Genomic DNA, 22,785 nt, shown 5'->3' on the forward strand with positions numbered 1-22,785 from the left:
GGTCATCCCCATCTGTTCAAAAAATGAATATCAAAATCATTCTGAATTGTGTTGCAGTGGGAGAATATGTTCATTCATTTTTGACAGAGTATTTAAGTCAAATATAGTTGCAATTAGTTATTAACATTCACATTATTAATCAACTATGCTCATAGTAGAATCCTGAAGAACCAAATCATATGACCAATCGGATTGCCTGGACTTTGGACCCGACTAACCCAGGAGTTTGGCAATGGTACTTTTTTAATTAACTAGCTGACACCCCCCCTAGTGACTAGACAAGGAACTGCACTGTCGGAACGGAGTAAGTCAAACCATTCACCTGTGGCCCCGTCGTCTTTAAGATGTCAAACTCACTAACAGAAATAATATATTTTTTCTTTTTAAATATTTTTGGGGGGCTTTTATGCTTTTAATCCGATAGGACAGTGAAGAGAGAGAGAGGAAGCAAGTGAGAGATGGGGTGGGATCGGGAAATAACCCCGGTTGGACTAACCTGGGTCCCCCAAGGCACGTGGACCCTAGAAATAATAATTTTTTCACCAAACACAACAACAAATACATCTGTCAAAAAGCAATAAACACTCCATTCAAGGGAGGCTGGTTTTATTGTCCTCAGGTAAGACACAAGTTAATAATTTACAAGTTGACATGGATACCATTATTACAGAATAAGTGAACTCCCTGAAAATGTTTGGTACAACCAGTGGAGGGGTGTTGAAGAGACCAAGATGCACGAGTTAGTCCTTCTTCTTGGGAAGGGCTGCATTTACCAGTTCATAGATGACATATCCTGTTCCTGTAATAGAATGGCATCGCTGTTACTGTAACGTCAGTATATGAAGGCAGAAGGTACAACCACAAAACTACAGCTGTGGTTTATTGCAATACACTATGGTAGCCAAAAAGGTTATTGAAGGAATTTTACAATGGCTCACACATAAAAATTATCTTTGGGATTGAATATCATGACAATAAGTGTTTGTGGCCTTTACACACAAGATGAATGATGGAGAAAGTAGCTGGGCTTAAAATTAGAAGTTAATATTACTCACCCAAGATAGTCAATCCCATCGTGGCCCTGTAGAGGATTGCATCGGTCACACCACCCTTCAGGTGAATTGGAATACCATTGTCCTCCTGATGGAGCACACGTAGCATTATCTTTACTGGCCAAATAGAATATGGCAGCACTTGCTTGTGTCACAAAACAATATAAAGCAAAACTGTAACTTACCAAAAGTCAAGAGCTTAAAATCCCTGTCAATTATTCTGTGCCTCCACAGACTGCAAGAAGGTGTGAGGTGTGGTGCAAGGGAGCACAAGATGCTACAATCACTTCATCTTTAGAAACGCAAAAACTGAATGACTGTCTAGGAGGGCACACCATCAGCACCGTGCCACAAGCACCAACATGCATACTCCCACAGAATGATAATCAAATTAAGGGATTAGGGATCTTCATATTATATGCATAACCTTAACATTAAAATGCAATCGCTGTCACTGAACGTACCAACTAAGTCTGCATGGGCATCTGGTTAGATTGTAACCAGACGAATTTGGACAAGTCCGACACGCAGATGGTTTTTAACCACATCTAAGATCACCATTCAACATGCAATACTTCCACAGTGAGTAGTAGGGAGTCAGACCAACCCTTCCCAACAACACAGCACTGATATCACAACAGCCAGTGCTGTCTGTAAGTTTGATATCTGACGCATCTAGTTAATAGTTAGTATTGAGAAATACCAAAACATTAAGCAATATTAGATCCATGAAAAAGATGGATAAGTCCTATGTTGCCATGTTAATTCCCATTTCCCTGCCATGCAATCAGGACTTACTTATTTGTTCAACCGCTGGAGAGCTTGTGCACCTTGAACACATCTAAAGAAATTGGCACTCATACAGAACTCTGCGGCTAGACTTTTAACTAAGACTAAGAAGAGAGAACACATCACCCCTGTGTTGGCTGAACTGCACTGGCTCCCTATTTCCTATAGAATTGATTTTAAGGTTATGTTAATTACTTACAAAGCTCTGAATGGCATAGCACCTTCATATATCTCTGAGCTTTTAATATCTTATCAACCACAAAGGAAACTTAGATCATCCAATTCTAATCTTTTAATCGTACCCAAAGTGCTCCACAAACAAAGTGGAGAAGCTGCGTTTATCCATTATGCCCCCAAACTATGGAACACCCTGCCTCTGTACATCAAGCAGGCGAGTTCAGTAAATATTTTTAAAAAAGATCTGAAAACATACCTGTACAGGAAAGCTTTTAGTTAACTCATCTTATCCTGTAGACTACATTTTCAGATTATTCTACATCTGCTACTATTGGAGGGCGCAGCCAGCCAGAAGCAGATGGGCTCCCCCTATTAAGTCAGGTTCTGCTCAAGGTTTCTTCCTGGAATATGGGAGTTTTTCCTTGCCACAGTTGCCATATGGCGTGCTTGTGGGGGGTAAGAGGGTTAAGGCTGCCAGTCTTATGACGTCATTTTCTATATTTTTGATATGTTGCTGAGCATATCATAAACAGCAAAGAAAAGTGATTGATAATGACTGACTGACTACTATTGTGTTACATGCTTCAAATGTAAAGCACTTTGAGCTGCATTCTGTGTATGAAAGGTGCTATACAAATAAAGCTTTATTATTATTATTATTATTGAACAAACGGCAAATTATGTAAATACTGTGCTATTCTTTGCTTTCACTGTTCAAGGATGGGACCTTAGCGTGATAAATTAATAAACAAAATGATCGTTTTTCCTCTTTCAATACGCGTTTATGCCTTTCTTAGTATCAGAATAATAGGTTAGCCTACTGCATCTTCTCCACCCACACACGGAAGTCTTTCCTTGAACTTGTAACCATGTGACAGATTAATTTGATCAGTGCAAGATGTAAAAAAAATAAATAAAAAAAACCTCACCTGAAACAACTTCTGCTTCTGGGGCACCCGATTAATCACCTGCTTGTTAGCAGTGGTGCTCAGCATCCGCCGAGACACCTGCTGTAATGTCTGCAGAAGCACACCCAAAAAACCCATTAATAGAAAGGTGGCAGTCTGAGGCCAGCCAACATTCAGCTAACGTTACAAAATGCATGTAGGTTACAACAACCACAAGTGACCGGAGCCTCGTTTTCAAAGTTGCTTCAGCATGAAGCCACTTAAACTGTGAGAACGTGTACTTGTAATATAACTTAAGACATATCCCTCTGTCAATACTACTTAACATATCTTGACCAATTCTTCAAGAAATACAAAACACATTTGCATGTAGAGACATTTTTTAAAATTCGGATTAATCAAGCTGACCATTCCAGGAAATGAACTGCGCTTCAACTTTGGTATGCTAGCTAGCAATATAATAACTACGTTTCAGATGTCTAGCTAGCTAATGTTTGTCTCACTGTCCTTCCATGACCGCTAAATGGATTTAATTAACATTATATTCCCTATGATTCTACGTTTCACACGAAAGCTACATGACAAAAGAAAGTTGTCGTCTGCATCTGACATATGATATATCGTTGTCGAGTGTTTGCAATGTACAAAAAATGGTCTGAAATACACAGGATACTTACCATGACCTGCTTATACATCTTCAACCGGCTGCTTTGGAGTCATGCAAGGACACGAGATGGCGCGCGCGCCGTCTGCTACTGTAGTGACCTCGTATCCGACAACAAACCTCGTTAATCACAACTAAAAGTGCAACCATGCAGCGCCCACAACCCGCTTTTATAGCGTTTCTGTCATGCCCCCCTCTTACAAGTTTGCTACTCATTGAAATAAAGTAATTATGTATATTGCACCTATATTAGCTTTAGAAGCCTGCATAGCCAATTACTTGTGAGACTTTTATTCTGACGTCTTTCAATGGTTCATTACCGTGGTTGTGTTTTTCTCTCAAAAGATTACACTGCCCCTGCACTGCCACCTACTGTACATTAACACAAACGGTCGTTGACATGCAATACGTAGGCTACCTTCATGGATGCAACAGGTTACATTAGTTTTTCATTAATAAATACACGAATAAAGAAAATGATTCAAGTTTCTTTTTTATTTGTGTAATGACATAAAGGGTAAATAGCACACTGGCGTAAGACAAAACTGACAGTTTTTTTTTTTTTTTGTCAGCCTACTGGATAAAGGAAATCTATGACAATTCAGAAGTGCAAAATATGTTGTGAACAGTAAAAAACCTCAAGGTCTTGCCACTTCAGTGAAAAGAATAAAATATGAAATAAACATAAAAGGCCCCCAAATCTTCACGAGACCCTCAATTACAAATGATCACTCTGCTTTTAAAGTCTCTTGCTACTTTTAATTATTTACATAGTCATTCATCTCTTTTGGGACCTTTAACATAAAACAATTTAATTATCAACTCCATCTATACAGCTAAATCCATTGCTGGCACACAGATTTGTAAAGCCCTGCAAAGAAAGTGGCAGCATGTGACCTAGACAAAAACACAAAATGAATAAAGCCAACCTCTAAAAGATGTTAACCAAAGCCTAGCTGGCCACTACTGTGGACATTATGTAAACTGACAAAGTATCACATGTATTCATTCATATAGCACAAAATAACTTCAACTGTTTACGTCTTTTGTTGCGGACACCAGTAAAAAAAAAAATATCTGAATAGAACATTCTCATAATGGCAGTATTAAAAATACCCCTTGGAATAACCTGTTTTTTTTCCCTTGACATAGAGCATTCCAATCAGTAGTAACATCAGCACAATGTCTGAGGGGAGGTCCTAGCATTTCCTCTCAAGCATAAAATATTAGTCATAGTCACGTCATAATGCAATATCAGAATCAGAATAAAAATAAATACACTTCCAAGTTTAACTATTTCTTAGTCCTCTGACATCCAGTCAATTAACATACACAAGCAGACAACCCAAATGCACATATGCACACAGAGCAGACGCAATGGCAAAAGCTTGCACCACAACCGTCTCTTTATCATGCATGCCCTCGGCCAGACAAGCATGCAGACCACTGCTGCTCTGGCCATGATGACGCGGTCTAGTTGGGGATGTCAGCGCTGCTGCGGTTGCCGTGTTTATGGTGGATAATGAGCAACACCACACCCAGGAAGAAGCAGACAGAGCCCACAGTGATGTATGCAATGCCCAGGAAGGGGTTCTTTCCCCCCATCCAGGAGATGGTGCTGAGGATCATGCGCTTGCGGCCCTCAAAGCTACGCACAGGGTAATCTGTTGCACCGAGTTAAGGGGAATTACAAAACACAAAGAGACTCATAGAACAGCGGATTATGTTACAGGGAGCTGATGAAGATGTGTTGGGAAAAGCGATATTCGTGAGCTAACAATGGGCGTCGCCATGACACTTCAGTATTCAGAAATCCGGTTTTCTATATCTTATCTTAAGTTGTGTTGTATTGATTTTAATATGATGGGAGACAGTGTGTAACACATCCTTAACCAATAAAAAAGTAATGTTTTTTTTTTCTGTCAGTCATATATTATATCCATATTGAGTGCAGAATTGTCAACATTTCAGAAAATAATACAAGTTGAACAATATTATAGTTAGCCTGCTGAGACTGCACTAAGTTATAACGTAAATAGAATGGACGGAAGATGAAAACCAGACGGACTATACACCTTATTTGGTTTTTCAAATAAGGTGGATAGTCTTCCAAAAGTCAAATTCGACAGCCATAGTAGATCACTTCTCATGCCCAGGCACAGGAAACAGATGAGAAATGTCCCTCTACTTCAATAGTAAAAAAGGATACTGTAGGCGACCTCCAAGGTGTAGTCACCCTGGGGCAGTGTTGGAGTCATGCTGTTTTTCCTCTGGATGATGCGATACAGCTTGCGAAAGGTGGGAAGCGCAGCGGTACGCATCCAAACGATGAAGTCCTCGTTGATGAAGCCATTGTTCTCTGGATCAGTACTCAACTCATAAACTGGTTTATTCCAGTTCACAGGCTTAGAAGTACCTGGAGAAGGATGAAAGTTTTAAATGACTAATACTACTTGACAAAAGGGTATGCTGGTTTATTCTATGACCTGTGAATTGGTAATGTTTGCATCTTTTCCTTGAGTGGTACTTGAGTGGTACATCGTTAAAACGGCAAAACGTCTTTACTTCTTGTTGAGATTTTCAGTGAACATTTCACCATCAAAAATCAGGTTGCGCATACATAATAAGTTACTGTCTGACTCATGATTTGTAAACATTACAATGCCGTGTGCTGCTGGAGACCTTGGTTGACGTGGGAATACCTTGGAAACTGGCAGTGAGGTTGGCGTTACTGCCTCCAGGATTCCTGAACTTCACGTGTTTGTCTGTCCACCACGCAATACCTTTGTCAACAAGGGGGATTTCTGTTCTAGTGCCATTCGGGTCAATGTAGTACAACACCAGAGTGTCTGTGAAAAGTCAACAACAAAAAAAATCAGTGATCTGCAGTCTGGTCACACTGCTCATATATCTTGCTTTCGTGACAAATCGGCCTTACCATTGAACATGCTGTTTGCAATCGCACCACATGGGGCAATTGGCTTTTTGTCACTGGATTCACGGTATGGCTCGCATTCCTTGCTAGGACTCTGTTGGTATATTTATATATAAAAGCTTGTTTAAGAAACAAAAAAATACAAGGACTTGACATGCACTATGGAACTCAGAGAACCAAATGTAATTGGAATTTTCATCCTGCACAATTTTTCTCTGGCTTATCCACATCTTCCTAGCCTGACGAGCCAGACCCACATTAAAATGTAGGGTCTGGGCACTCACCGTTCGCAGTGCTCAGTCCGAGGGGCGGGATAATCAGTTGTCTTTCAAATTCCCTCTGCACACAATAGGACAGCGGCAGCGCTATGAGTCCCATGCGTTTCCCACCAGCGGAGCTAGTTGGCTAGTTCAAACGTTTGCCAACATAATAAAAGCTTAACTCGTGTCACACTGTTCGCCAAACCGTTGCAACTCTGCCATCAATCATTATGTTAAGCCCACCTAACGACTCTATACACGATTTCATTGGCCTGATTGAGTTTCGATTTCTGGAGCTCACAAGCCAACGGAGAGCTGCTAGACTAGCCCTGGCAGCAAATGTAATTTGCTGCCGCTAGGGGCGCGTCTAGATTTCTAGGCTATTTCCACACGCACCTTGAGAGAGGAAGAGTCTCCATTGAGCTGGCTATCATCTCTGGACTTCACATAGCGGCGATGGTTTTGGTAGAAGTTTGAAAGGCCATAGTACATGAAGACATTACTCTGAGAAAGTAAGAAAACAATAAATGCAACAACGTATATATTAAATAGTGCAAGATTTGCTATAGTTGTGTGATTATATTGGCAACACTGTAGAACATTTTATCTAATACGTTGCATTCCTAAAAACAGGCCTACTGCGTAACAACCAGCTGCCATGACCTGTAACATGAAATAACAGTTTTTCAGTCCATTTCTTAACAACATTCTGCCTTTAACTGTGCATGTAATTAATCTCCTGGGTCATTCTGTGTCAAATCAGATAAGGTTGTTGCTGCAAACCTTGTCTATATCAAGAATGGGTCCCAAAACCAAGGCCTGTAAAATATTTCTGTTCAAATCCTAGGTCTTCATATGAAATTACTTCAGTTTTACAGCCTGCAAATCACACTGTCTGGTAAGCAATGTTTGGGCATTAAAATAATAAAAAGTATTATTCATAGGCAGCCCAAAGAATGAAAGTAAGTGTATTTCTGTATGAATGAAATATGGTTCTATAAACTGAGTGTTTCATGTTGTTACAAACAGCAATCTACTAAAGGTCAAAAAACAAACTGCGTTGAATGAAATGATAAAAATGTAAATGATTCGGATATGTTTTAAGGCTACTTACCTCGAACGGTTGGTCCAAAGAAAAGGGAAGAGAACATTTACATGGTGTAGTGCTATTCCAGCTGAAGTTCTGAGAACAGTTGAAACAGGGACTGGACATGTCTATCCCCGTATAATCAATCTGTAAAGTGGATGTAACTCGTGATCATTAAGAAATGACCACTCACTCAACTACAGGTCACAGGCTTCACTGTGTCTCTTTGTTCATTAAAGGTAGGTGAATATCTTGTCTAGTAGCCTAAGATGGCTAGTTATAATTAAAAGTTAAGTTAACGTTACCTAACGTTATCCTAGGCTAGGCAAGCTCTAGTTCGTAAATAGTAATTGATTAACAGTTAGTGCTAGCCTGCACAGCTCCACAAACCTCATCAGGTGAAATAGTAGACACCTCGCCAAATTATCTTTAAGTTATGGAGATTCATGATATCTGATTATTGAATAACGTTAGCTGTGCAATATTACCCAACAAGTCACTAACGTTAACGTTACGCCTGATGGATACAATCGTTTGAGGAGTCATATGTCAATGTAATTATCTGGTCATTAGGTAGGTTAATTTCAGATAGGTTGCTTAATTTATTTGCATTATATAATTTAACTGTTAACTGACAATAGTAGTATTATATTAATGTAACCGTTGACATTAAGGTGACAAACTCACCTCGAATTCCTTGATGTTATTTGACGTGACATAGAGACCGATTCCGATAGGAATGAATATAAGGCCGATTACGAAAAATGCAGGAAGAACGGTGCCTGCTGTAAGAATTGGTTGCCAAGCTGGCAAACGTTGCTGTTTGAAAGCTGTATTATCAGGCTTTTTACTGTTCGCTGCCGCTCCACCTGGCCCAGAGGCCCCAGGGTGATGCCCGTCTTCCTCCTTTGCGTTGTAGCTGGACGCCATCATGCCTACAGTCTTCCGATAGAAACGCTAGCAGTTAGCTAACGTCAACTTAGTAGTTATGGCGAAACAGCCAGTCAGCCAGCAAACCTGCTAACTCTCTACGTTTTAAAACAGAGAGATGACATCAAATGTTACATCGACGTTGACAATAAAGAAAACTTAGTTGATCAATAATGTCACCCCGATTGCTAGCCAGTAGCCACTTGTGTTGTTGTTAGCTGGAAGAACAGTCAGGAAGTAACTAAACGGCGACCTCAGAGCAGAGGCGTGTACATTACGTAATGACATCAGACGTCTACAAACATATTTATATATTTTTTACTGTCTATATGCTTTTTTTCTGTCAGGAATAGCCTAATTGTGATGCATCATCAATACAATTGATTTATCCAACAAAAGAAAAAATAAAACATTGTGATAATGTTCATAATTGCTTTCCGTGTCATATTACCAATCATTACCATAGGGGCTAAGAAACAAGGCCTTAATAGGCTACTGGCTTCTATTCATAACTTATAATAATGAAATAGCCATGTTTTCCCCAAATGTCATAATTTTATTCACAAAAGAATCGGTTTGTGCACTGATTATTTTGTTATCCACTATTTTCCATCACATTCCAGTCTGCTTTCGACACATACTCATTTTCCATCTCATTTCTCATTTCTGTGCTACAAAGTGGCAGTGGACGCTGAAAGCCCATCACGTGGTGCCATCATCTACAATGCTGAACTGAAGACATCAAAAAAACATCTGTGTGGACACTCGCTGTTGTCCAGTGCAAAACAAACAGTCAGTAGCCTATAGCATATAGCTAGTGGCATTTGTTCACTCTCACCTGTCACCCCTCTTACTTGCAATCTCCAAATATAGCCTAAGATAACTTGTCAAGGATGTGGCAAAATACAAGCACATGTTTTTGTTTTCTTTTTTTCTTTACATCTTGACATCTTAACATTGTTTTAAAAATGCTGTGTCTCCTGCATGCCTGGTACTTTATGAACTGAATTGGAAAGCAAGATTACAAAAGTAAAGACAGGAGCCATATCAATATTTAGACTATGAAGACGATTCAGAGGTAAATTTGACATACATTTCACCTATCCCAGCTGCATGGATGTGGATAACCCCCCAAACAACATATTTTTAATTAAAAACAGTGGCAACCATAATTGCTTTGGGGCCTTTGTAGGATGACTTTTCATGGCTGATGAGTTGACCAGGATTATGTCAATACAAGCAGAACTGATTCAGAAGAACGGTTTGAAAGTCAGGTGGTGCACATCAATTTCTGTGGAGAAAGAGAATTCATTTGGGAAAATGTAAAAAGGTAACTGATTGTCATTTGTCTTGATCGCAAATATAAATAATATAAGTACTTACAGCTACAATTAACAAAATTAAATGCTAAAAAAATCCAAGACATGTACAGTATAACCTATTCAATTATTAAAATGGCCGATGCAAATTGTATAGCTGCCATGTTGCAAGTAACTTTTGTTCAATATGGCAGATTAGAGGTCCTTTAGAACTCTGTGATCTATTCTTCATCCTTATCATGCAATGCAATGCTGACCTCATCATTCAATATCCAAAAAGAAGGTAAATCAAATAAACTATTGTACTTGAATGTACCGAGTGATAATACATATTGCTTAATTTGCAGTAGCTTATCAATCAGAGTGAAAGTCTTACACACTCTGTCTAATTGAGATGCACTTGCAATTGAGTACAGATATGCATTGGATGAGTAAAGCCTGTCAGATACACACAGCTAGTCAGATTGACTTTTTGGGCTTTTCCCAACACATGCTTATTATTGTCTAGGCAGTGTGGCCATGCTTTTAGTGCGGTGAGTTCCTGTGTCCAACACTCACCAGTCACGCAGGTGTGGAGATAGTTTGTGTTTGCTGTTGTTCTGGTAAAAGTGTGTGGCAGATATTTTGTGACGGACATACTGCACTGTATGTTGGAGAGACAGAATTGCAGTAAACAGGAATAGAGAAATTATTATAATTCTACTCAAGATAAGATTGGTAATGGACACAGCTTCTCTTCTTTCACGTTTTGATTCTCGTTTTTGATTCACCAGTGAGGGGAGATGGAATGACTATGTGTAGCTGTAGACTATGGATGAATGCAAATTTTATTCAGTCTCTCTCTCTCTCTCATTTTCAAAATGTAAGTTATGGTCACCAGATGCTTTTCCTTAATGATAGGTATAGTGTGATGCCACCATTCTGTCACTGTTTCTTTGCAATTGGTGCTTTGCTATTTTTCCTCAAATGAGAGCAAACAGAGTGCTGATTGATTGAAAGTTTGATAGTTGATCCAAAGTACACAGAAAATACAGAACCACACTCTCTTCCAGATGTTGGAATCGCAATCTTATAGACAATTAGGCACTATGTGCCATTTTTCAAAGTCAATAACTTTGTCCAGGGTCAATGTTCTCTCTTTTCTTTTGTCTTGGGATTACAGCATTTTAGCCTGTCTGTTTATGCGAATTGTATCAAGAGGTTGAACCGTTGCTTTGTTCTTTTGCCCCGTGTGAGTAAGTGAAACAGCTGGAAGGTTTGCCCTCTCTGTGGATAAATGGAACACAGTGGTTTCAATCTACATCTCAAACAGAAAGCAGATTCTAAGCCAAAGGGACGTGCTCTACAAGAATCAATTGTGGGAACAACTCTGAGTCTTATTTCCTTTTGTTGTATGTGCAGCTTGTGCTCTTCGACTTGTTTTACCGCACCTCCTTAAAACATCCTGACCGATTTTGTTATTTTCCCTCTCAAAACAATGCAAGGCCCTAGTTCAACATTTACTGAAGCTTATGGTTATCTTTGGTAACTGCTGTATCAGCTGTAAACATTAAGAGACCTTGTGGCTGCATGGTAAGTAGGACATAAAACAGTATGTATGGGAGCTTGCAGACCATTGTTATTTTATTTTGTTGTAAGGCATAATAATTTAAAGCACATTAGAATGAACTACATCATTGCCTTATGTTTCAGTTCACCCATTAATTTCTGCTAGTTTCCCCAACTTTCCCACCAAGACTGCAGGGGAGTCAGTCCAAAGCAAATGTTAAAGTAATCTTTTTATGTTCCTTAAAAGCATTATTCGTTTCCCTAATGCTTATTGACTTAATTGAATAAAGACAAAAGTTTTCAACAGGGAAATGCAAGTCTGTTCATCAGAGGATTACTTTGAAGTGCATTCTTGGGCTTGAACAAGGGTACCAAGTCTTGAATACCAAGACAGCGTTTATTTTCCTTTAATCCATTCTTTTGTTAATTGAGAAATCAGATAGACATGACCTTGCTTTTATCTCAATTGTTTTTGTTAAAGTCTATTGTCATTTCGGGCTGGATTTGTTAAAATCAGATCCATAATATTTCTTAAGACTTTGTTCTTTGCAACAACATTCCTTCCATGTCCTGGATCTCCAGTCTCAGACGTGATCAGATGTGGCCCCACAGACAATTTTTTTTTTTATTACATCATGTAGTTGTTGAACATGCTTTTGCAATCGTACAGATTAGATTTGCTTACAGCCATATGAGATATGAAATTCAGCTGTCGTATGGAGGCTTCCACTGTCCTTTTCCTGCATGTGTTAAGTGCAGCATAAGCATGAATTATAATACAAAAACAAACTGGATTGCTATTGGTCACTATCATCTGAATGAACTATCAGTTCATTCAGATTGATGCTATATACATTGAGTCATATTGTTCCCTTTCTGTGAAAACCTCCATAGGTTGGACATAAACAAAATGAGATGAAAATGAATGGTATGCATTTCAATAATGTCCAGTGAATCACATGACAAAGTCCAGCCAATGGCATTAGTAGTGAAGTGATTTTTACCCCCCCCCCCCCCCAAAAAAAAACACATGAAAGCTTTGCGTCAAAGCAAGTCAAAACATGCAGGAACATGTCCCCCCCCCCCCACAGCTGATCCCATGCTATACATGAACAGTTTATGAAGCGGTCCTTTGAGAAGTAAAAAACAAACAAACAAAAAAAAACATATTCACGTGGTTGAGCATCAGCAAGATTGTGAAGATAGTGAATTTCAGTTTTTCCTCGACCAAATTCAGCGTGTTTCATATTATCACTATGATAAAGGTGAAGGCCAAGGCACACGGAAAATATAGGCCCTATTTAGTTTCCATAGTAACCATGAGGCACTTCAGGCCTTCCTGCCCCCTGTGATGACAGAGCTGCAAACGGCAGACTTCCTCAGTTCAATTTTCACTGACTGACTCTCAGCCCGCGACTCCAGCCTTGTGACTGAGGAGATGCCCATGACTGTCTTCCCTCCTGTTTTCATACCTTTTGACATAGGGATTCGTGTGGCTGAGGGCCGCGCTGACTGTCCATCCGCCCCGGACTACAAAGAAGAAAGGGACAGACAGAGAACGAAAGAGGGAGAGAGAGAGCAACAGTCATTTTTTAGATATACTCTTACAACATACCTCCAGTAAATTGTGCATGCAAATGCTTATCAAGCTGTGTTTGTTTTTAATCACTTAGGATTTTTTTCATTCAAGATGGCAAGCCTCATTTTGATAAATATTAATATTAAAGATTTTAAACATACATTTCTCACAGTTTCTCTCAAAATTAAGCTACTATTAATTTTTCTTAATTAATAAAACATCCACAACATTTTCTCATATATGCAAATTTAACAAATCAAAAAAGTTAAAAAAAGTTAAACATTTTTGATGAGGGTTCACCATCTTGAATATTGCGTTAAAGGGCATTTAAGCTCTAAACACCACCAGCACTCAGAGGTTTATCAGAGATTAGCCTACAGGGGTCAGTGTAGTCAGTAAAAGTGGCTTATGTTGGTATTTTCCAATGGGAATTGCCTGTTATGGCTGGCATTATTTATGCAATCAAGTATCAGAACATACAGCAATAAGAAAAATAATGCCAGGCACCCTACTTACATGAGAGGAAAGTGTTTTAAATAGGGATATAATGGCATACATTGCAGCATATTTCCTGATTGTGGGGTTAACAACACAAGTCTTCTTTCTGAGGTGAATGAGACTAGAAAGGGGTATTCCAGGCCCTTGCAAGATGTGCATTCTTCACTAAATAAGGTTAAAATTATTGTATTGTATTATGGCATTGGTCAGTTGCCACCAGTTACAACCTAAGCTGAAATAAATTTTCTCCAGGGGAGATACATGTCATTTCATTCCAGTGTTAGTATTGGTCATACATTCGGAAAAGTATTCAATGTCTATATACCTGGAAAGAGAGCTATCTAGGGAGCAGACACCATCTGATATCATTTTGAAACATTTCAGAAGCAACTGGAATATAGAAATAGCAAGTCAATATATCGTCTGTCTCCATTGAAATACATTGTCCTACAGGTTTATACACATTGACCAAAAGGAGGTCTGTTTTATCAGATAATATATATTTTTTCTGCATTCACACCATTTTTTGAAGAAAAGGAAAAAGGCATATATTACAACAAATGCACAAGACACCCTGAGGTAAGGCCTAAAACCACTAATGGGGGAATCTACAAAACAATTAAGCACAATTTTTGTTCCCTGAATTCCACCACTAGATTATCAACTGCATGTAACAGACAGACAACAAGAGAACACATCTTTTTATAAACAGTGCAAACTATTTGAAATAATAAAGGGCAATTTTGTGTCACTCACCACCGACTGTGTTGGTCTGGCAGGAGAGGAGGTTACGGGGCTGATGGTAATATTTAAGGGCAGTTTTGTGTCACTCACCACCGACTGTGTTGGTCTGGCAGGAGAGGAGGTAACAGGGGTGATGGTAATGCTGCTGGTGACTTTGCTAGCTGTGGCCTTCCCAGGTGTGGTGGTGGCAGCGTTTTGACGTGGTGATCTCAGAACGGTGCCCATCGCAGCCTCCTTGCTCTCCGCAGCCATGCTGAGGGGCCGAATGGTCATCATGGGACTACTGCCGCTGCTGCTGCCGCTGCTGCCGCTGTCCTGGGGCCTCTTGAACTGCGGCCCTAAGTGAATGTGGATTTTGTTGTCTTCTGTGGTGATGATGTTTGTGTTGGAACTGCACTTTCTGATTGTTGAAGAAGCTGACTGCTTCTCGGGGGTGACCTTGTAAACCGTCCGACCGCCTGTCACATCTCGAGGCTCTTGTGACGCCACCCCTATGGCCTCTGCCAGCGGAGAGGTGCTGACTGTGATGATGGACACAGGAGAGAGGGGCTTGTTTGAATCAGTGCCCTTCCCAGCCTCGGGGCCCTTGGCTCTGGAGATGGTGGTGATGGTGACTGGGGACTTGGCTCGTTCTGGTCCACAAGCTCCCTCTCCAGTCTTCATTTTTGGCGTGACCGTGGTTGGCTTGGGCACGATGGTGATGCGTGGTTTCTGGAGGCCCAGCGTTGGGATGATGGTGGTGCTGGAGAAGAAGTCTTCGGCTCGGGGGCTAGTGATCTCCAGCGTGGCCGTGCTGTTTTGGTGATTGGGCGTGACGCGTATGTGCAGTGGCTGCCCAGGCTTTTGGGACATGGTGATTGGCTCAGGTGTGGTCTCGCCGTTGACCTGGGGCACAGTCCTCTCGGGGGTCGTCTGGGCGACCGTGATGGGCTCCTTCTTCTTCATCCAGGGGATCCAAGATTTCCTCATGTTGAGCTCGGCTGCTGCGGGAGGGTAGCGCTCGAGGACCGCGGGCTTCTTGAGACCCCTCTGCCTCAGGTTACTCATGATGTGGTTCTCCTCCAGCACGGACTTCCTGATGAACACGGCGGGGTTCTCCTCCTCCACCAGCCCGCCGGCAGCCACATCCGTCTGCACCGCGGTGGAGGTCACCGGCACGTCCACAATTCTCTTCCCGTTCATGCTGGGCCGTGTAACGCGGCTGTAGCACTTGGTGACCTCCAGCTCCTTGGTGAGGTTCGACACCTCCTCACTCATGCTCCTCTTCCTGGCCTCCTCCTCCATCAGCCTCTGCTGGAGGATGGCGTAGTCCACCTGCAGCTGGGAGAGCTGGTCCTCTTTGTTCATGAGCTCGTGGATCTTCTCCTTCAAGGCCTGGACGTCTGCTTGCAGGTCGCGGGTCTTAGCCTCCTCCATCTTGCAGCGCATCCTCAGCTCCGTCTCTTGACTGACCATCTCTCCCTTCTCTATGGCCTTATTGCGGGCGATTTGGCTTCTCATCTCGTCCAGCTGCCGAGAGAGAGCGTTGGCCTTGTCCTGTTCGGTCCTGAACTTCTTCTCGAGCAGTTCATACTCATCCTCAGTCTTCATCAGATCCCCTTCCACCACCTCGAGCTGTTTAAGGCGTTTTTTTAACCGTTCAATCTCCAGAGTCAACTCTTTGACTTTGTTGTCCTCCTCAGAGATTCTCAGTTTGTCTACACCGGCCATGCTTTTGGAAGATTCTCTGCCGGCCTCTTCAAACCCATTCATTCTTTTCTTCATCTGATTCACTTTAGAGGCGAGATCCTTGCACTTTTCCTCTTCTCTCGCAAGCTTAGTCTGCAAATCCTCCTTCTCTTTGGTGAGCGTGCTCACTTTAAACTCCATCTCTGACTTTAACTTCAGAAGCTTTTTGCTCTCTTCAATCAGCTTTTCTGTAACCTCCATGACTTTGCTTTGTTCTGTCTTAAACATCTTACTTAAATCGTCACTTTTCTGCTCCTCTTGTTGGATTCTTTCAGACATGTTTTTCCTCTCATCAACAAGTATTACTGTAAATGACTTCAGCTTTGACAGGTCTTCTTTCAAACTCACCTCAGCCTTTTCAAACTTGGACTCTGAGTTCTCAAGCTCTTTCACGCGACTTTTCACCGTCTCCAGCTCACTGGCTAAGTCTTTGGCCAAGTTTTTCTCCCGCTCTAGATTGGTGTGGAGCTGTGCACAGTCTGCTTTGCTCTTGTTAAAAGCCACCTCCAGTCTCTCCAGCTCCACCATCCTCTTTTGGAGCTTCTCCACCTCCAGCCTGAGCTCCTTGCTGTAGCTCTCTTCGTCCTGAAGCTTTTTCTTCAGCTCCTTGCACTGCATCTCCGTCTTGGTGATCTCCTCGTCCTTGCCTTCCATCTCCAGGACCTTCTTGCGAAGGTTCTCCAGTTCGGCCATGAGGCTCGAGTTGCCGCACTCCCCGCGGCTGATTCTCTCCCGCAGCTCCTGGAGGTCAGCCTCGGACTTCTGCAGCGCGCCATTGCTCTCCTCCAGCTCCTCGATGCGGCGCGACAGGGTGGCCAGCTTCAGGCGCAGCTGGCGGCTCTCCGACTCGTGGTAGCTCAGCTTGGAGGTCATCTCCTCATGCTCCTGGGTGACCTTGGTGGTTCTGTTCTCCAGCTCCGCCTCGAGCTGCAGGACCTTTTGCTGGCCTTCCTTGGACTGACTGCTGACCGTCTCCAGCTGCTGATCCCGCTCCTGCAGCTTCTTAGTCAGGTCCTGGACCTTGTGGCTCTGCAGGTCAATCTGCTCAATGTGGAGCTGCCTCTCGTCAACGAGCATGAGGGCAAAAGACTTCAGCTTCACCAGCTCCTGGCGGACTTTCTCCAGGCGCTTGCTATGCTCCTTTTCTTTTCGAAGCTGGTAGCTTTTCTCCTGTTCCAGAAGCCTCTTCAGTCTACCATGAGAACAGACATATGGGGACGGTGAGGGAGACAAACAGAGACAGGGGGAAGGGGAGGGCAGTGGAAGAAAAATTATATTTTGAAGTAATGATCATACATCATTGATATTGTAGCATATTCAGAAAACAAACAGAAATCTTCTGTTTTCCTAGAATTCAGCATTCATTTTCATAGAATTCTGCTACATTTTTAGCAGAAAATTATTTGCATCCATTTTTTCTTAAATCATGTATAAAGCATTGTGTCAAAGCTGATCAGAAGAAAACTCTTTTGTTGTTGTATGTATCAATCAGCATTGATTCTCTTCACACATCACAAAACACCTTTCAACCTATCACACATTTGAGATGTCCTCGAGGAACCTTTATGTACAGAAGATTAGATTAACCATTCATTGACAGAGTGAGTGCATCACAACAGTGACTAATGATCAGATTAAGAGCCTTAGTCCATTTGGCCCTGTGGGCAGGCTAACCATCAAGCAGGCAAGCAGAACAAATGGAAAAGGCATGATAGAAGAAAAGGAACAAAGGAAGAAGGGGGGTGAGATTAGCAAAGCCTGGAGCCTTGTGTGATTGCCCCTGACAGAAGTTGCTGCAGCTCTCACGCTTGCACAGAAAAACACAGGGCATCATGCATAAGCAAGGGACATGGCACAGTCAACATTACAAAAGTGCCCGGGTAGATGTTTAACCAGCCTAAGCCAGCCTAGTTTCGCTGAGAGGCTGGCAGACTAGTTCAACACCCTGTGAAAATTCACTAAGCTTGAAAATAAAGAAGAAGAAAACAACTTCTCTCACCATTTAAGAGAAACAACACAAGAGCATAAACATACTTCTGCATAAGAACAAAATGCATTTATAGATTGTAGCTTCAAATATTACATTTGATACATGTGCATTTTCAGATTTTAAAGATTTGATATTGCTTGCTGAAATGTATCTAGCATCTTCATGCCAGAAGTTTCCTATTAATTCTCAGTCCTCAATATCTCCTGAACTCTAACTTACCCTTAAGGCTGGGAGCAGTGCAGGTAGATCCATGCATGGAATGTTTTGAAGCTGTGAGAGAGTTGAAGCAGCGCTCCTGAGGGTTGGATCAAGGACCCCCCCGTCCCAAGGAAATTAGCCATCACATTCCAAACATGTCATCAACGAGCGATGAATGGTGAAAGTTGCGTAAAGCGGCATCTCACCACTCAGCACTAGCCGGTGATGTCATCCCTCCTATACAAGGCACGGGATCGTGCTGTCCGTGTTTGGACCACAGAGAAGGGGAGGGGCTATGGCTGAGGGGAAGGGTTTTCATGTGGCTGTTATCCCCTTTCTGACTTTCTGTGAACTCCTGCTTTAGAGGGTGTGTGGGGGGGGCAGATTCCCCCACTGACAGAAACCAAGGATGTTGTTTCAGGAACCAGGCAATAGGGTCCATGTCAGCTTGAAAACAAAATGACAACATTTCCCCTTTCCCCTTTAATTTTGCACAAACTTTCATCTCGCATGACCCAGTTGTTTGTTTTCTTCTATTTGCAACCTATGGTGTTCCCATGGAAACAGGGCAACAATGCAAGAGCAAATGTTCTCTTCCAAAGGGAGACAATAGCCTACCTTACTCTCTAAAAAGCCCCTCTGCCAGGCACGACAGACTGAGGTAAAGGTTTTGTTGGAAGTAAACCCATCCTTAACAAATAAATAGCAGTCAAATGATGGTAAAGTACACTACATTACTAGACTGGAAGAGCACAAAATAACCAAATCTCTATCTTGGGAAGGAAATAGAAACATGAGACAGATCTCCTCCTATGTTCATGTCACGCTGGCCATGAGGAGGGCAGCTGAGGGTGGGGATTCATGTGTAGGTGAAAAGCCGGGGGACGTCCAGACGGCTCTCACACGTCTCTGTGAATGGCAGTGGTAATGGCATTAGCACCTGCGGAGAAGACGGCCAGGAGAGACCAGTAAAACTCCAAATGCCACGCAGATGAGGTCAGCACATGTCTGAGTCACCATCTGCGTCACGAGGCGCAAGATGACCTTCAGGCAATCTGGAGCGCTGGCTGACCACCACCTCCCAGCAAACCCTTCGCAGATGGACAAAAGAAATGTAACCCTTGGTCTCTATTTTAGGCTTGGCGCTGACAAACCATCCATGATAAACTGCAGCAAAATATGAAGGTTTATGATAAGAAGGTGAAGGTTTGTCCACTGAACTGGACACAGACTGATGATTACACCATGCACATTGCCACCATGGACTAAAGTTAATAAATGATTTAAGGCAACTGACATAATGTGCCTTTGTAGCACGGAAGAAAACACATGTTTGCAAAAAACACCAGATGAAAAAAGGATCTTTTATTATTAAATTACTCAGTTTACTCTGATTTCAACAGCTCAGTTCACTTCATTCACCTTTCCAAATTGATTTGATTGATTTCCAAGTTGAGTATACTGATATGGTGTGGATTTTCAAGAAATTGTTTGCAAAGAAGATAGTAACAGCTACGGCTGCTTTTTTGACCATAATATAATGTTTCCAAAATAATTTTGATGCCACATAACCTCATAACATCACAAACAGCACTGCCATTGTCTGAGTGGCCTTCTGTAGTAGATTACCGACCTAGCAACTTTCTAGTTTCAGGTAGGAAACTGTCCCCCCTCCCATCCCCCCTCAAAACGCAAAAGCTACAGGAATTCAGAGATATTTTTCTACAGACTGCTTTCAGTGCATCCCCTCTATATTATATCGGCGTTATGTTCATATTTTGTCGCAAAAGACACATATTTAGTTTGTTTATTATTGTGCTTCTCAACCAGAGGGGGACCCCGAGAGCCAATCTTGTTAAGGGTGCCTTTAACATATACCGGTAGGTTGAGTTTGACCTAAAGCTGAAGGCTCCGTCATAAAGCAAATGCGAGTAGAAAGAGAGAGCGGCAATGAGGTGCCAGTAGCACGGAGTACAACTGTGCAAGCAAACAGAGCCTCTCATTGTCATGGTAGCGGTCCTACTGTTCCGAAGACTGACAGTCTCGCACAGGTGCTCTGGGCCCCTATGACATCACCTGGAGTGAATCCCGAGTATGAGGCCCCTGCCTGGGAGTTTGCCTTCACACCGTCTGGGAAGTCCTAATGAAGGATACCCAGGTGTGACAGATGACAGGGTCAAAATTGAAAATAACCAGGAGACATTAGTTCATCTTCCTTACCAAACCTAGTGCTGCTCTTCCTATTATGGGCATTTGAAAATACATACATGAATGATGAGCTCATGGTAAGAATGATGATCACTTGGCAGCTTCTTGGACTTTTAAAAAAAATTAGATGAACAAACCAAGCAAATCCCAAGACCACTTACAGCACTACAACACTCGTAGCAGCGTACATCATTCTGTCAAAGCAGCTTATCAGACCCAACTGTCCATAGAGGCATGAGGCCCCTCTGTCCTTTGAGAGTCAACTTTGCGTGCTACCTTGTCAGCCCTATCCTCAGATCTAAGCCACGCTCTGGCGAAGATGGCATCCTCGCCACCATGCACTGCTGAGGCAGGGCCCGATAGCGATCACCTGCTGTGGGGTCTTATCTGGTGGGCACGGGTGATGCCATCGCCTCTGCCTTGACTTGCCTGCTTGGGAGAGGAGACCCTGGCCACCCTAGCCATGTCTCCACCATGAAGCCTTACTGCAGCTTCGAAGTTCGAACACACTCCTTGTTTTCTTCACCTGATTCACTTTAGAGGCGAGACCCTTGCACATTTTCTCATCACTTGCAAGCTTTAGTCTGCAAATCCTCTTTTGTGAGCGTATTCACCTTTACTGGATCGACTAATTGTGGCATGAGATGGACTTTTCTGTAGTCAGTCATTAACGAGCATGGCACGGTCCATCAGGGAGATGTTTCACTGCTATGAAGCGAGACCCTGTGTCCAGCATGACTGCCCCACCCCCAAGAACACATCAGTCATGTGATGCTGTCCCATCGCTCCATGTTCCCCCACCAGGCTATGTTATGATGGCCCTGTGTGCTATTTTTCATTGCAATCCTCTATTCATCCTACTTCAGAGAGAAGCTCCTCCACACCCCCTTCGTGCAGAGCCTTCGTGGGGCCCCTCTCCACACGTCCTCCATGTTCCCCCATGATCTCAGCCGTTGCTTGGGTATCACACACACACAATGTCAGCACTCTTTGAAGCCCACTTTGCCGCCATTTTTCCCATGTGGCCTTTGTGTGTGGCCGCTTTTGTGTGCGATAGCGACTGCAGTACTGCTCCGTGGGTACAGAGAGCCACTGTGGCATGACCCGACTGAGATCTGTTGTGTGGGATTGTTATGATGTCCTTCAAACAGAGCCCCCATCCCAGCAGCCCACCCCTCACTTCTGCCTACACACACACACACACACACACACACACACACACACACACACACACACACACACACACACACACACACGCGCGCACACACACACACGCACACACACACACACACACACACACATACACACACAGATTTTGTAATGTGGCACACATGTCCATTCAACAAGTCCATATACAGTCCTATCCAGATTTATTGCCGTACAAAAATCTTTGAAAATTCCACTTTTCTTTTTTGTATATATTACATTACATTACATTTAGCAGACACTTCTTGACCAAAGTGACTTACATATGTCAGCTATATTACAAGGGATCATATTGTTCCCGGAGCAACTTGGGGTTAAGTGCCTTGCTCAAGGGCACAACGGTGGAAGCTGGGAATTGAACCAACAACTTTCAGGCTACTGCACGCTAGCCCAGCTCCTTAACCACTACACTACCACCGCCATATGTATATCCCCAATATATATCCAGCCACAATAAAAACAAAAACAATGCTTGAACATTCAATTTGGTTCTACTTCCTCTGCATTACAATAACATATGGAATGTTAAAACGGAAGCCTTGTGGGGCCAACTATGATGCTGATAATGGAACTCTCTTGAAAGGGTCTATAGACCCTTTCAACAAGGTAAACAAAAACAATGCTTGAACGTTCTATTTGGGCCCCAATCTACTTCCTCTGCATTAAGATAACATATGGAATGTTAAAAAGGAAGTCTTGTGGGGCCAACTATGATGCTGATAATGGAACTCTCTTGAAAGGGTCCATAGATTGTGTATCTAAGTAGATATATGCAACATATTTGAATAGCGCTGTCCCCAATATATATCCAAAGATTACTATTTCAGGGCTACAGACTTTGGTAGGATCTCAGGGTTACCATGTCTCCAAATCCACCATAAGACATTACCTCCATGCCAACAAACTGTCGGGAAGTTGTGCCAGCAAGAACCAATTCAGGTTTTTTCATCACAAGCAAAAGTACT

The 22,785-nt window shown here is 42.4% G+C and overlaps 3 protein-coding genes across 11 annotated transcripts in view; all 3 read right to left on the reverse strand.

Annotated features, from left to right (window-relative positions):
• Nucleotides 1-589: 589 nt before the first annotated feature.
• On the reverse strand, nucleotides 590-3,761 carry LOC121711640 (cytochrome c oxidase subunit 7A2, mitochondrial-like). The gene is made up of 4 exons (XM_042095420.1): nucleotides 3,604-3,761; nucleotides 2,948-3,037; nucleotides 1,056-1,140; nucleotides 590-799 (listed from the first exon to the last, which is right to left on the reverse strand). The coding sequence occupies exons 1-4, from the start codon at nucleotides 3,619-3,621 to the stop codon at nucleotides 741-743; spliced, it is 252 nt and encodes an 83-aa protein (XP_041951354.1). The 5' UTR covers nucleotides 3,622-3,761; the 3' UTR covers nucleotides 590-740.
• Nucleotides 3,762-4,067: 306 nt separating this feature from the next.
• On the reverse strand, nucleotides 4,068-9,045 carry LOC121711619 (cell cycle control protein 50A-like). Its single transcript, XM_042095388.1, has 7 exons — nucleotides 8,560-9,045; nucleotides 7,900-8,019; nucleotides 7,182-7,289; nucleotides 6,529-6,619; nucleotides 6,293-6,439; nucleotides 5,800-6,006; nucleotides 4,068-5,254 (listed from the first exon to the last, which is right to left on the reverse strand). The coding sequence occupies exons 1-7, from the start codon at nucleotides 8,803-8,805 to the stop codon at nucleotides 5,064-5,066; spliced, it is 1,110 nt and encodes a 369-aa protein (XP_041951322.1). The 5' UTR covers nucleotides 8,806-9,045; the 3' UTR covers nucleotides 4,068-5,063.
• Nucleotides 9,046-9,337: 292 nt separating this feature from the next.
• The window catches only part of LOC121711591 (filamin-A-interacting protein 1-like), a 33,449-nt gene continuing 20,001 nt past the window's right edge, over nucleotides 9,338-22,785 (reverse strand). For 3 of the 9 annotated variants that reach the window (XM_042095310.1, XM_042095311.1, XM_042095312.1), the window contains exons 5-6: nucleotides 14,503-17,410; nucleotides 11,725-13,199 (exon numbers count right to left, since the gene is read on the reverse strand). In XM_042095310.1, the coding sequence (XP_041951244.1) occupies nucleotides 12,999-13,199; nucleotides 14,503-17,410 (3,109 nt within the window). In that variant the 3' untranslated portion in view covers nucleotides 11,725-12,998. Of the gene's footprint in view, nucleotides 10,094-11,724; nucleotides 13,200-14,071; nucleotides 14,137-14,502; nucleotides 17,411-18,427; nucleotides 21,752-22,785 lie in introns of those variants that run through there. The other 6 variants (XM_042095316.1, XM_042095313.1, XM_042095317.1 and 3 more) reach the window with 6 other exon arrangements.

Source organism: Alosa sapidissima, chromosome 6 (assembly GCF_018492685.1).
Source record: "Alosa sapidissima isolate fAloSap1 chromosome 6, fAloSap1.pri, whole genome shotgun sequence".
In the NCBI taxonomy this organism is placed as follows: Eukaryota; Metazoa; Chordata; class Actinopteri; order Clupeiformes; family Clupeidae; genus Alosa; species Alosa sapidissima.

Bases quoted from the DNA above. Each gene is read 5' to 3' on its own strand.
- LOC121711640 (XM_042095420.1), bottom strand. The intron at 1,141-2,947 runs GTGAGGTTTTTT...GTGCTCCATCAG, and splicing joins AGAAGCAGAAGTTGTTTCAG to GAGGACAATGGTATTCCAAT. The intron at 800-1,055 runs GTGAGTAATATT...ATTCTATTACAG, and splicing joins GATGGGATTGACTATCTTGG to GAACAGGATATGTCATCTAT.
- LOC121711619 (XM_042095388.1), bottom strand. From the start codon at position 8,805: ATGATGGCGTCCAGCTACAACGCAAAGGAGGAAGACGGGCATCACCCT. The intron at 8,020-8,559 runs GTGAGTTTGTCA...TCCACTTTACAG, and splicing joins ATAACATCAAGGAATTCGAG to ATTGATTATACGGGGATAGA. The intron at 6,440-6,528 runs GTAAGGCCGATT...GACTTTTCACAG, and splicing joins TGCAAACAGCATGTTCAATG to ACACTCTGGTGTTGTACTAC.